Source organism: Alosa alosa, chromosome 6 (genome assembly GCF_017589495.1).
Source record: "Alosa alosa isolate M-15738 ecotype Scorff River chromosome 6, AALO_Geno_1.1, whole genome shotgun sequence".
NCBI classification, from domain to species: domain Eukaryota; kingdom Metazoa; phylum Chordata; class Actinopteri; order Clupeiformes; family Clupeidae; genus Alosa; species Alosa alosa.
The window spans coordinates 20,070,868-20,085,469 of NC_063194.1; the positions used below are offsets into that span (position 1 = coordinate 20,070,868).

Here is a 14,602-nt window from a genome sequence, read left to right on the forward strand (position 1 = left end):
GGGGTTGCAGTGTCGCCAGGTACTGTTTCCGCCACCTGTCCCAGAATGTGTTGGACAGGCTTTGCACTCTGCGCCACTGTTGTTTGAATAAGTCTTTGTGCTCAAACTCTCCAGCTGGAGGTGGACATGGGCCTACCTTTTGAGTCAGCAGTGACGCTGGTGTGAGGATGAAGGGATCTGAGGGGTCCGTGGAGACAGGTACAAGTGGACGGTTGTTCACAATGGCAGCGACCTCCGCCAAGAAAGTCGTGAGCACCTCGTGTGTGAGTTTAGAGGATCCCATTTGCATGAGCATTGAGTCCAGGATACGGCGTGTGATGCCAATCATCCTTTCCCAGACTCCTCCCATGTGGGAGGAGTGTGGGGTGTTGAAAGTCCATGTACAGCTATGTTCTGAGAAAAATCTCTCCATTGTTTTCTCATCGGCATTGGAGGGGATTTCGAGGTCTTTGGAAGCCCCGATGAAATTCGTGCCCCTATCGGAGCGTAGGTGTTTCACAGGCCCTCGGATAGACTGGAACCTTCTGAATGCATTAATAAAGCTGGAAGAGTCCAAGGACTCTATCACTTCAATGTGAATGGCTCTGACAGACAAGCAAGTAAAGAGAACTGCCCACCTCTTACTCTCAGCGTGACCTCCCCTTGTGCGACGTGCGGCGACAGCCCAGGGCCCGAAAACGTCCATGCCGACATTAGTGAAGGGCGGCTCCGTGCTGAGTCTGTCCTGTGGTAGGTCAGCCATTTTTTGAACTTCATACTTTCCTCTGAGTTTACGGCACACAATGCATTCAAAAATCACTCTGCTGACACATCTCTTGCTACCTACTATCCAGTAGCCAGCAGATCGGACAGCCCCCTCGGTGAAGTGGCGTCCCTGGTGATGTGTCTGTTCATGAAAGTGATGCACAATGAGGGTGGCTACATGGTGGCGTCCAGGCAAGATGAGCGGCCTTTTCTCATCAGGATCTAGGTCTGCTGCAGCGAGACGTCCCCCTACTCGCAGCAGGCTGTCCTGGTCGATGAAAGGATCCAGTGACCAGAGTGGGCTGGTCTTTGGAATGTTCATGCTGGATGTGAGGTACTCCAGCTCTCTCTCAAAGGCTTCGTGCTGGACTGTTCTAATGATGACTGCTGCGCTTTGACGAGACATATCCACCGTTAAAGGCATGTGACAATGGTGCCATCTTGGTGCACACTTGCCATGGTGCACACTTTCAGTTCTTTTTTCTGAAGCTCTGGATGATGTGAATCAGAACTCCAACAGACCTTGTGAGGGAGCTCCAGCTTGAGAAGCGGCTGAAGCGCTGTGACCCTAGATGTTTTAACACTGAAGTGGAGAGTGTGGTCACCTGCGGTCGGATTTCAGGGTCTTGTTCTGGCTGTAAAAGTTCAAATGTCCGTTCAGGAAGTGACATGTCCACAGGCTGAGACAAGAATGCTGGTCCGTGAACCATATCGTGTTTTCTTAAGTGGTCAGTTGGGATAGACCGTGTTGGGATATCTGCGGGATTGTGCTGTGTGTGAACATACCTCCACTGTTGTGGCAGTGTGCTTCGTCTGATTCTTTGAACACGATTGCTCACATACACGTAGAATCTTCTTTTCTCATTGAAAATGTACCCGAGTACAATCTTACTGTCCGTGTAGAATGTGACCGCATCAAATGTGATGTCAATTTCAGACATGATGGCCTCTGCCAGATTCACTGCCATGACTGCTCCACACAGCTCCAGACGGGGTATGGTGTGTTCTGGGCGTGGCGCGAGTCTAGCTTTGCTTGAAATCAGTCCTGTGTGGGATGTTCCATCTGCATGTACAGTCTTTAAATAGGCAACCGCAGCAACTGCCCTCTCTGATGCATCTGAGAAGACACATAATTCAGTTCGTTCGGCTGCAGACAATGACGCACCTGTGTAAGCTCTGGGGATCTTTAGGTGTTGTAGCTCCTGAAGAGAATCTCTCCAGCTGTCCCACAACTTCTCCTTTTCTGCAGGCAGTGGGAGCGCCCCATTCAGACTGATCAGAGGTGAGTTCTGGAGGAGCTGTTTGAATAGTCACAGGAGAGGGAATCCGAAGCCGGATCATTGTTCACTGTGGAAAGGACCCATCTGGCGTGGTCCTCACAGGGAAAGGCCTCCATAAAGGCCAGCTTATGCAGTCTGAGGTTGGAACAAGCATACTTTGAGTCCTTTTAAGTAGACTGATCCCTGCTCTGCTGTTGGGATTTTAGCCCATCGTCCCACATAAAAGTCAATGGCTACAAACTGCTCCTTCCATACTCACTCTGTTGCTCTTGGGCTGCACGCCTGAGACAGTAAATGGCCACTGCCGGGGAAGGGCTATTTCCAAAGACATGGACATTCATGCGACATTCTGTTATCTCTTTCTCTGGGTCATTATCTTTGAACCAAAAGAACCTGAGGAAGTTGCGGTCCTCTGGTTTGACCTTGAAGCAGTGGAACATTTGTTGTATGTCCACAGAGAAGGCGACAAGTTCTTTTCTGAAGCGGAGGAGGACCCCCACGAGGCTGTTGTTGAGGTCCGGTCCAGTTAACAGCACTTGGTTCAGAGACAGTCCTTTGTGTTGCGCACTGGAGTCAAAAACGACTCTTATCTGAGAGGGTTTTTGGGTGATGCACACCAAAGCATGGTAAGTACCAGTGCTCCTCACCAGGTTTCAGTGGGGGGGCTTCCTCAGCGTGTCCACTCTGAAAGATCTTTTCATGAATGTGATGAACTGTTCTTTCATTTCAGGCTTTCTCTTGAAAGAGCGTTGTAGCGAGTTGAGGCGTTCCAGTGCTTGTCTTGATTGTCGCTGGCCGCGGGCCGTTGAGCTCTGAAGGGCAGGGGAGCCACCCAGCTGTTTCCTTCGGTCCTTGTAGACTCCACGGTCCATGATGCTCATAAACTGCATGTCCTCGATGGAAGGAGCCTCTGTGTCATCGTCCTTTGTTGTCTGAAAAACATCACAGTTCAAAATGTTCTGTACCTTTGCATGACTGTCTCTGTGTAGGATGGCGTGTGAGGGGGACTCAGCATTACAGTATCTCTCCTTCACCGTGTAGCTGTTTGGGCATGGCGGAAAGAGAGAAGGGCGTCCGTTTCTCAGCACGTTGGTGTAGTAGGCGCTGACCAGGGTTGGTTTATGCATATCCCCAATGCACACATCACCCACGATCACCCAGCCCAGATCCAGCTTTTGGGCGTAGGGTGCGTTGTGTGGGCCGTTCACCTGCCTTCTCATCTTATGAACTCTGATCATATCTCTGCCTAACAACAGTACAATGGGAGCTTGAGGATCCAGCTCAGGGAAGTGCTTTACGAGATGTTTTAAGTGTGTGTGGCTTAAGGCAACCTCAGGTGTGGGGATTTCTGTTCGGTTGTTTGGAATTTCGTTGCATTCAATCAGTGGTGGCAGTGTGAGTGTGATACTGCCATCAATGGGCTCCACCATGAAGCCACGCGCCTGTCTGCCTGCAGTCTCTACTGTGCCAGCGCACGTTTTCAGAGAGTATGGTAAGGGGCGTCCTGAGATGTTGAACAGACTGAAAAACTCAGACCGTGCAAGAGATCCTTTACTTTGGTCGTCTAGTATGGCATACGCACGGAGAGCAGAGTCAGGGTGGTCGGCTGGGTACACCCTCACAAGGCATATTTTGGAACAGGAGCGTCCTGAGATGTCCTTTCCACACACCTTGGTGCATGTGGTCGAGACTGCAGTCTCCCCGCCGTTCTCTGATGCAGGACCTGAGCTGTTGGACCTCTGGACCGGGCCGGGATGCAGTGCAGCGATGTGCGTTTTGCTTCCACATTCTGTGCAGCTTACCTCCTCATCACAGTTCTTTGCTAGGTGTATGGCCTTGCAGCATTTGTAGCACACTCCGTGTTTCTTTAGGAGTTCCTTTCTTTCCTCTATGGGTTTTTCTCTAAATCCACGGCATTTGTGGAGAGGGTGAGCTTTGTTGTGCAGCAGACAATGTTTCGCTGGGTCCTCTCTGCTGATGGACTTACTTGCTGCAGGGGAGTCAGATGACATCAGTGAGGTGTTGCTGGACACTCTGGTCTTAAGAACCACCACTGCCCTCTGACTGTCAGGTTTAAACGTTGGCTTGTTATGACCAGAAGGTTCGTTACTTGACGCTGACAGCATAAAACCTGGGTCATTTCGCATTTTTGCTTGCTGACACACAAAGTTCACAAAGAAACTGAATGGGGGATAGGGGGCCCTATGTTGTTCTTTAAAGTTAAAGCCTAATGTGAGCCACTTTTCCTGCAAATAAAATGGTAATTTCTGCACAATAGGGTTGACCCCACGGGGCGTGTCTAAGTAGCTAAGCCCAAGCAGGTCCCCATCATCCTTAGCCGCTTGTATTTCCATAAGCAAGTCCCCTAGTTCTCTTAATTTGCGGCCATCTTTGTTCTGGATCTTGGGGAAGTTCTCCAATCTCCTGAACAAGGAGCTCTCGATGACCTCTGGTGCGCCGTAGCACTCGTTGAGCCGGTCCCATATAGCTCGGAGTCCTTGTTCCGGATAGTTCACATGCATAGTCCTTATTCGCCTGGCGTGTTCAGCTGAGTCTTTGCCTAACCATTTCGCTAGGAGGTCGAGCTGCTCACTAGCTGACAGGTTAAGGTCTCTGATAGAGTTCATGAAAGATGCTCTCCAAGCCCTAAAGCATTCGGGACGGTCATTGAACTGCATAAGTCCAGTGGAGATTAGCTCACGTCGAGCCATGAATCTGACAATGTTTGACATGTCGGTGTTATTATTGTCGTCCGTGTGGCTGTGCACAGGGCCATTTTGCTTGTATGCAGCATCAGGTGGCACATGGGGATTGTCAGAAAGTCTGTTGTATGCAGTGTTGCAGCCATTTCCTAAATGTTGTACAAATGCAGTGTGAGATGTAGTTTTAATCACATAGTTAATGTGCTGCGGTCGTGGCACAAACTGTTCTTTAAAACCTCCCTCCACAGCCTGATTTTGGGTTGGGACGTGCTGTACATAGGGGGGTCTAAAGTTCTGTTGAGGTTTACTACCAGGCATGTAGCTTGTATGGTAGGAGGCAACGGTGTGGGCATATTCAGAGGTCTGTCTCTCCGGAAAGCAAACAGGGGCGCCCACAGAGTTCATGGTCGGAGCGAACTGAGCGACTCCTTCAACATAGTTCTTTGTGCGCGTCTCTGAATCGTCCGTTGGCACGTCGATGTGGCTAAAATCCTTCTCAGAGCCCTCCTCCAGTTGTGCTGCAGCTTCAAAGACCTCTGCTTTAGCCGCTGCAGCCCTTTTCTCGAGGTGTACTACATTCAGTGACATTTCTAAACGTGTCCGCTGTAACTGAGTGGATGCCTCCAATTCTGCTTGCTTTAGCTTGAGTTCGTTCTCCTGTGTAGCGAAAGCTGCTTCAGTCCTTGCTGCCTCGGCTTCAGCGCGCGCTTTAGCAGCGGCTACTTTGCTAGCTATTGAGCTCGCTGACCTTTTCGAAGAACAAGATGCAGTCGATCTGATTTTAACTGTTCTCATAGTTGAGTCTCTTTCTGCCATATTAACTTTGAATTTAATGTCCTTACTTGACGAGAAAATCCATGTCAGTTGGTTCTGTAGGATGCGTAGCCTAGCTCCCGTCCAACGTTGTTCTTCCTCCAAGCGTGAAGAAAGCCCGCCAGAAGTCGTTGTTTTACTGTTCTGCCCTCTACCCCCAACGCCTTGCCAGGGTCGACAGATAGTTAAACTCCTCTCCAGGAACAAACCACGCAGACGACGTATTCCAGTTCACTCTTTATGGAGTTCTTGAAGTAGGATAAAACAACGATGCTTTCAGAGGCCAATTTGAACAAGACTTAAACAAGTAGAGTGCGGAGCACTGCGCTTATTAAACCAGTGTGAAATAAACAAAGTCCAAGGCATATGACGTCATCAGACAACGGCAAGTGTACGCATTTATATTCGAACTACCAGCTTTCACCATTAGATGGCAGAAGTGGACCATTACTAAATCTTAAAACACGGAGTTACAGTCATTGAACACAAAGTAAAAACACATGTAGCAGAACAGAAATTGTATGTAAACCATACAATGTCCTAATACATTCCAGTGTAGGCTACATATACACAGGCTACTTGGCTATCTTGTTATCAATTAATTCTTCAAAGTGAACATCCATAAAATAACAACGGTTACATTGGGTTACCTTCATCAAATACATTAACAACATTTTCATTAATCAAATACTTAGAATACTATACGATAATAATATAAAAACTACCATTGAAACTGTTCATGTGACTGTCATAACTAGTCTACATAGGTGCCAACTCTCACGCATTGGCCGTGAGACACACGCATTTGATTAGTTTCACACACTCACACGCCACACCCCCGATTTCTCACGCTGAAGTGTCAACCCGGTCGGTCAGATGCCTGAAAAATGAGTTTAGCCTATCTATAGATCTACCTGTTGAGCCACGGTTATGCTTTCAGAGACGGTGAGAGGGTTCAAGAGCACCCCTGTCTGTGGAATTTTCTAAATTTTCTCTCATTTTGCGATGTACTTCAGAAGCCGTCCCAGGCATTTCCCCGATTTCCCGGCTTCAGGTATGCTTTGAGTATTATTGAGTATTTTTTCACGCTGAAGTGTCAACCTGGTAGGTCAAATACCTGGCAGATGAGGTTCAACTAAACTAAACCTATACATATGATATCACACATCAGGTGAACGTCGGCGGAATCTAAGCTTTCCAATGATATTAGCGCCAAGTTGCTGTGATAAATGGTTCGCGAAAAATTAACATTGAACCGAGGTGCAATTTAGGCTAATCATATTTGGATTTTGCACAAAGTGCACACCCATTACTCTCGGTTTAATATTTCACTAACCCTTCACACAACACGTGGCAAACCCAATATCACAATAAACAGCAAACCGTACCAAATACGAGGATATAAAGCATGCCTCTGTGCAATAAGTGGTTCCTGAGTAATCCGGTTTTGAAATTGCAACACATTTCTACATAGCCTCATTGGGGCGAAATTATAATGTATTCTAATGTAAACTATTTGTCAGTAGGCCTACATACATTTTTGTAAATTGCTCAGCCATAGATTATCCCACCATCATGGTTCTTATATTGTCAGGTTCCAGCCAATCCCATTACAGATAAATGAATATATTTATATTGGCATGCTTCCTAGTGACATTAATGCAAAAATATGAAGAAAATCAAATAACGAGACACAAATATTGATATAAAGCCTGACATAAGCCATATGCAAACATTCACATCATGCAGATATGGGTACATCCTGAAAAAGGAATAGCATGTAGGCTATAGGCTATGGCCATTACAATGACCAATATATTATCTTAAATAAACCAGCTGAATAACACAGGTGACCACTTCTGCATAATTTCATTGAGTGCTGAAATGTACACACATTTTTGAACATTTCTGAACTGTGAAATGTAGCATATGTTTTTGTGGTTGTGAACTTATTGCAATATCACCATAACTATTCCACCTGTGTGTGCATGGTTTTAATTCTGAAGTGCAAAATAGCTTAGGCTACAGCACAAATATTTCTATAAAAATAAGCAAGTTTGACCTCTGAATTTATTTTGAAAGTGCACCTGATTGATTAATTTAAAAGTTAAAATAGACAAACATTTCTTAAATTCTTACAAAACACCCACCCACTTTTTAAAATTGTTAGTTTGGACCCCCATTTAATTAATTTCGTAGGCTGGCTTTATTTTGTTATATAGAAGTATCTAAATAACCTGTTAAAATGTACCAGAATTCAGGAAATTGCATCTAGTCCAAAAAATTTTTTCTGGGGGAGGACCCCCATACCCCCCCCTCTGAAATGTCCCACCCACTTTTACAATGCCTCCGACGCCCATGGTCCTAGTAGTAGGCTAGATCCTTTTGATACCAATGTTCATTTAACTCTGGGACCCTGGTCCCAGGGATGGATTACTGCATTCATTCTGGGCCCCAGACCCAGGGGCCCAAGGTGTCAGGGTGCCCTGAAGCCCAAGCCTTTGCATGGAATCATTGCCTCAATATCAACACATCAGGATGTAGGCTATGAATCTGATTGAATTTAGTATTGGCCATCCCCAAAATGCTAGCCTGACGAGCCAGACCCACATTAAAATGTAGGGTCTGGGCACTCACCGTTCGCAGTGCTCAGTCCGAGGGGTGGGATAATCGGTTGTCTTTCAAATTCCCTCTGCACGCAAAAGGACAGCACTGAGTCCCATGCGTTTTCCCATCAACGGAGCTAGTTGGCTAGTTCAAACTTTTGCCATCTCAAAACAAGCGTAACTCGTGTCACACTGTTGGCCAACAGCAATATCCATCTTCTTTGTTTTCAAGTAGCAGGGAATTTAAGCCAAACCGTTGCAACTCTGCCATCAATCATTATGTTATGCCCCCCTAACGACTCTATAGACGATTTGATTGGCCTGATAGAAGTTTAATTTTTTCGAGCTCACAAGCCAGCGGAGAGTTGCTAGACTAGCCCTGGAAGCAAATGTAATTTGCTGCCGCTAGGGTGTGTCTAGATTTCTAAGCTACCAAAATGCACCAGAATACAGGAAATCACATCAAACAAATGAAGAAAATTCTGGGGAGGACCCCAAACCCCCTTCCACATAATGCGACAATTAGTGGGGAGCCCTTATACATGTGTGGGCCCAGGGGCCCGAAAGTTCATAATCTGTCCATGCCTGGTCCCTACACCTGAGAACCACTGATGTACGTTTTTTTTTTACTGTACGGTATAATGCTGAATGAGCCAAACAAAAATTTCCGCAGCAAAATTTTGGTTGGCCCCACCAAATCTCACTCCAAGGTTTTTTGAAAAGTTGGCAGCCCTGAGTCTATTCACCAACACAACGCATCGGTCTGCCGTTTGCGTGTGTCTACATGCACGCGCACACCAACTGACAACACTGGCGGCAAAGTACATTGAGAACCTGACAGGCTCTGGCTAACAAGATATACTAGCAAATTAGAATGGAGCACAACTAAACCAAACAAAAGTACAAAGTACTGAGAAACTTAACATACATGTTACATACACTTAAACATTAAAATACTGACGTTCACTCGACGCTATACCTGTTTTATAGTTCATGCAGAAAGACGAGAGAATGGAAGCTGAACTGACGGTAGCTTGCTAACTTAATCTAGCTTCTGCTAGCTCGCTAGCTACAGTATAAAGAAAATACTTCTAAACATTCTAAATCACATTTCTACACATGACATGACTTTTTACACTACACAGACAAACGTACTGGTGAAATACTCTTTTGATACATATTAACAGAAATTGGAAAGGTTTAAAAATATACCTGTGGGTTGAAAAGAAGTGGAGATACAGAAATTATGTCTTTCTCAAGCACTGGACGTTTATTTCTGAGTGCTCGAGCTACCGTCTCCACGGCAACCCACTACGGTAAAGCAGTGAAACATCGCCATCTACTGGCATGAAGTAAAATACATGGGAATGTTATCTTAAATGTAATAAAACAAAAAAAATAGGAGGGGGTAACTGTTTAATTAAACTAATATAAGTGGCCATTTTCTCTACCCATTACATAAGCCTCCAAACACTCATATCAATATAATATCAAGACACACACCTACTCACATACAAGTAGACAGACTAGATCAGTGTTTCTCAAACTTTTTCAGACGAAGGACCACTTAACCAATAAAAAAGAAACGCACGGACCACCTAGCTAAAAAAAAAAAAGATTAGACCTACTTCAACAGTATATTAGCCTACACAATAGGCCTACTCACTGAACCACCTTAATTTATGATTTAAACTGATGGCATAGCTTACATAGGCAGTGTTGCAGAACTGTTTGGATTTACATACAAGTTAGTTCAATATTGCAAACAACTCATCTATATTATATTTTACCACATCTGCTCGCGGACCACTTGGGATAGCTTGCGGACCACCAGTGGTCCCCGGACCACACTTTGAGAAACACTGGACTAGATTACCATGCAGCCTACATAAATCATGAACACTGAATATACACATTCAAGTTATATTCCCATTGTTCTCTGTGACAGTGATGTCCTGCAATATATCTTCCCTTCATGGGAAACATGTTTCATTTCTGAAACCTTCTGCTCGACTGTGAAATTCAAAACCCAAACTGATCTTAAGCCCCCAAACTTGAGACGTGTGAAGTAGAGAACAAGAGGTCAAGTTTCACCCTCTGGGGAACCACAAGAGAAAGCATGGAGCCGACTGTAACATTTCACTGCATTGTATGTATGTGACAAATTGAATCTGAATCTGAATTTTAAAAAAAAGGAGAAACAAAAAAAATTGAAAGAAAAGATTATGCAAAGAGAAAGTTTAAAGTGTGTGAAAGAGTGGAGATGATGAGAGAGGTGACAGACAGAATGTGAGAAAATGAGACAAACAGGGTAGTGTGTGTTTGTGGTGTGTGGTGGGGGTGTGTGTGGAACATACTGTAGACTAAGAGATAGGATATATCATGATCTCTGGAATGGAGCATGGCTGAGACTCAACATGTAAATACTTGTGTTATTACTGGCCCAGAAAGTACCGAGGGAGCATCTTTCTACACTTCAAAACAAATCTATAAAACACTATCAAAAACAAAAGTGCAGTCAAAAAGGCATCTTGACAAAAGCTCCAGAATAGGTGATGTCTTCAGCAAAATGAGAATGTAGTAGGAATCAGATTAAAATATACATAGACTCATTCTAATCCCTCAATCCTCAGGTTTCCCACTGATATCAACAGCCAGACCATTGATTGTCAGTTCCTGTGGGGGAGTTCTCTTCTCATCAGTCCTGTTCTAGAGCAGGGGGCTGTGGAGCTATCTGCCTACCTCCCCCCTGGGACATGGTACCGCCTGCATGATGTAAAGATCTTGATTTTTTAAATGTTTTCATCAATGTAGCTGGTGCTCTTGTCCTCACAGTACATCTCCAATCAATGTCAAAGTTTTTTGAAGATGTAGTTGTTCCTGTGGCTCCACATCTAATGCATATGAGCGGGAAATTGTGCAATTTTTGTATTTTGTCCATGACCATCAATGGCTGTCTAGGACTGCCATTGATGCACTGCAAGTGCTTTGCATAAACTAATGGACCTTCTACATGTCTAGTATATCATCAGTATGCAGGCATGTGTTAATTCCATTGTTGTGATGGTGAAGCGTGCTGCCTTCTTTATGTCTCTTAGGGTCAGCCCTATCGGAGTAAGGGCCAGTACTTTCCACTCTCAGCACCTCTCAACACGATAAATGTCCATGTGAGAGGGGGCCACATCATTCCTCAGCAGGTAGATCTGCTCTGATGCTTTTTGTAGGTATTTGAGGCTGTTTTAAAACTTTAAACCCACAATTACTAATTCAACTCTACAGTTGATTTCAAGTTTGTTAAACTGTCATTTAGGACTAGTTGTAAAGGCATATTTCATGTGCCAGTTCTGCAGCATGAAGATTAATAAATATAGTTTCATAAAAATGTTTTATGACTTTTAATGGCTTGACTGTGGTCCCTGTGCATTATTGTTGTGCTTGAAAGGAGCCTGCCCTGACCACCACTGCAGCACGTAGTAACCCTTTCCACCTGACAGTGGCGCTGTCTGCTGAGGGCTGGGCCAGGGGTGAGCTGTACTGGGATGATGGTGACAGCTTGGACACGTACGAGAGGGGAGACTACTCCCATATCCTCTTCATGGCAGGAGAGGTAGGACTTGGCCACACTTTTTAGTGTCCTAGCGCTACACATTTCTACACACATCATCCACAGCTCAGGGCTTACAGTGAGAGAGGCTACTTATGATGCACACCTGGACCCAGACTGTTGATTTCTTAAAAATGCTTTATTCTAGTAAATATTGCTTCTGAAATCCTTGCATATGAAAAGCAAAGGGCAGGTGAATCATTTCTAAAGCAAACAAAGAACAATGTGAGTCATTCTTTCACTAAAACGCTGCATGTGATCTTACTCATTTTCTGTGGAACACATTCATTAACAAGGTCACGTCAAGACAAGTTGGTCTTGTTTCCTGGTCATGCATGCTCTGTCACCTGACACGTGTATGTTGACTGTTCTATGGTTGGGTAATTGCTTTTTCACTCTTGTGTTTCACACATGGTATGCAGTCTCAGTTGGTGAGTGATCCTTTACGGATGAACGGGGCCCTGGATGGCCTTATCCTTGGTCAAGTGCGGGTGTTTGGAGTGCCCTCTTCCCCCAAAGCGGTGAAGGCCAACGGGGAAATCGTGACAGATTTCACATACAGTTCTGACACCATGGTAAGCTATAGACACTTTCAACAATAAAAACAAAAACAATGCTTGAACGTTCTATTTGGTTCCCAATCTACTTCCTCTGCATTAAGATAACATATGGAATGTTAAGCTCCTTTCATAATGGAACTCTTGACCCTTTCAAAGAGTTCCATTATCAGCATCATAGTTGGCCCCACAAGACTTCCTTTTAACATTCCATATGTTATCTTAAAGGTCACGATTTGTAGGATTGTTACCGAGCGTTCTGCAGGCCAAAATCAAAACACTGGTGAGCGTTCTCAAGACTACCAGGCGAGCCTCTTCTGGGTTGCCAGATGTAATGAAGACTTAGCTAACGTTAGTTGACCTGCAGCTGCTTTAACGTTTCTCCAACCATGACCCAGCTACACATTACGGAAACAGTGAAAACAAAAAATACCTCTCTAACCAACGTAACATATTTAGCTGAAGTTAGCTTAGAAGTTTAGCCTAGGCTAGGCCTACCTGTTGTGGAGAAATATGGCCAGCTCTGCGTCACACTTGATATTCTTCGTTTGACGAAGACGTCACCATCTCAGGAACCTCCTCCGATGTCCACTTAATTTGTTTATTGTTTTTAATTTGGGAAATTTGCCTGCCTCTCGTGAAGCGTTCATGACTACAACTGACAGCTGTTGACAGTTGGCCTTTGCTAATTTGGCAACCCAAATGGGAGGACGCTCACTAGCCCATTATTAATACGCTATTCTAGAATTAATCGTTCAAAACATAAACGAACATTCTAAGACATTCCGCCCCGTAACTCATTTTTTTCATGGGTTTTACGGGGTTTTACAGGTTAGAGTAATGTTGTCAAATAAGCCATTACTTCAATTCATCGTGTTTCCTTACTTTCTGACAACATATGGTGATAATTTTTGGAATGGTTACAGTTTATTTTCCATTATTTCCTACATACTGGACCTTTAATGCAGAGGAAGTAGATTGGGGCCCAAATAGAACGTTCAAGCATTGTTTTTGTTTTTATTGATGAAAGGGTCTATACATGAGTCTCAAAAAAGGAAATTCAAATAGTCTAACTGTGGTCTTCAGTGGCATGATGTGTTACTTACTAACAAAGATAAAACTAGGTTATGTTACAAGCATCATGCATTTGTGTTACTAATAATAACTGCATGGGACTATTATAATTCAAGAAAATATATTGCTAGTGTCCTGGCCTACCACTGACCATATTTGTATGCAGTACAGGTGATGGTTTTTGAAGCTCATTTCATTATGGGAATTGTAGGCTATTGCTCCTTCACCCATTCTATATTCCCACACAGAGCCTGACAGTGCTGTCCTTATCCCTGCCCATGACTGAGGAGTTCACTCTGCAGTGGATGCTGTAATATAATGGACCCTTTTGTCTAATGGACTCTGTGCTCCTGCCCTCAATGGACTCTGTGATCAGGCACGTTTGGAATGGAATGTGTGTAACAGCACGGTGATTTAATACCATTTGCAGGGCTATTTTTAACTTGAAGTGTAACTCATGTTCAGCACTAAATATACAGTAAGGCAGGTATTCAGGTGTGGCTGCACTGGCTGCATTACAACTGTGCTGCCTGCTGCCCTGCAGGGAGGTCAACATTATGTCTTATTTAATATGAAATGCTGATAAAGGTTTTAATGAGGTTGCCATTGACCTCTTGTAAACTATGGACATTTTTCACTGGTCAGACATGGTCCATGGCAGGGTGAGGCACTGTGCTCTGTGGAAAATGTAAACTGAGGAAATGTCAGTTTCCCCTTTCAAAGCCTCAGCATGCCAAAAGACTGCAAAACATTGCAAGAACAGCTTCCCAATGACTCAGCAGAGCAAGTATTAGCTCACACCTGCATTCTGCAGGGAATACATGAACCTGATATAATTCTGTAGAATCTAGTTTGCGACTGTTCCAACTGTTCCAAAGATTTTTGTGGTTTTGTCTTATATTAGATGGTCAGAACAAATGCCGGAGATATTTTCTTCCACATCAAAATAAAAGCCTGCCCTTTGTGTTTTTTCCATATATTTGCTCTCAATTTCCATAGAGCGTGTTGTGTCTGTTGCATAAAAGCAGTGTTGGTGTATCATACGATTAACAACAGTTCCATTTGTATTCATTCATAACTTTATATGAAGGTCAATGCATTGGAGCTTCAGTGCAACCTAGTTCACATCTAATATGGTACTTAGATGATTTATGAGCCTACAAGGAAATTTGAAAATAATAATTAATTACCAATGAGTGCAACTGAAATGTGTCAATAGGGT

General features: G+C 44.2%; 1 protein-coding gene across 3 annotated transcripts in view; it reads left to right on the forward strand.

Moving 5' to 3' along the window:
- gaa (alpha glucosidase) overlaps window positions 1-14,355 on the forward strand; it is a 22,418-nt gene extending 8,063 nt beyond the window's left edge. For 2 of the 3 annotated variants that reach the window (XM_048246510.1, XM_048246511.1), the window contains exons 15-19: window positions 10,779-10,920; window positions 11,244-11,342; window positions 11,588-11,752; window positions 12,172-12,324; window positions 13,629-14,355. In XM_048246510.1, the coding sequence (XP_048102467.1) occupies window positions 10,779-10,920; window positions 11,244-11,342; window positions 11,588-11,752; window positions 12,172-12,324; window positions 13,629-13,694 (625 nt within the window). In that variant the 3' untranslated portion in view covers window positions 13,695-14,355. The remainder of the gene's footprint in view (window positions 1-10,778; window positions 10,921-11,243; window positions 11,343-11,587; window positions 11,753-12,171; window positions 12,325-13,628) is intronic. The other variant, XM_048246512.1, reaches the window with a different exon arrangement.
- The last annotated feature ends 247 nt before the right edge of the window (window positions 14,356-14,602 follow it).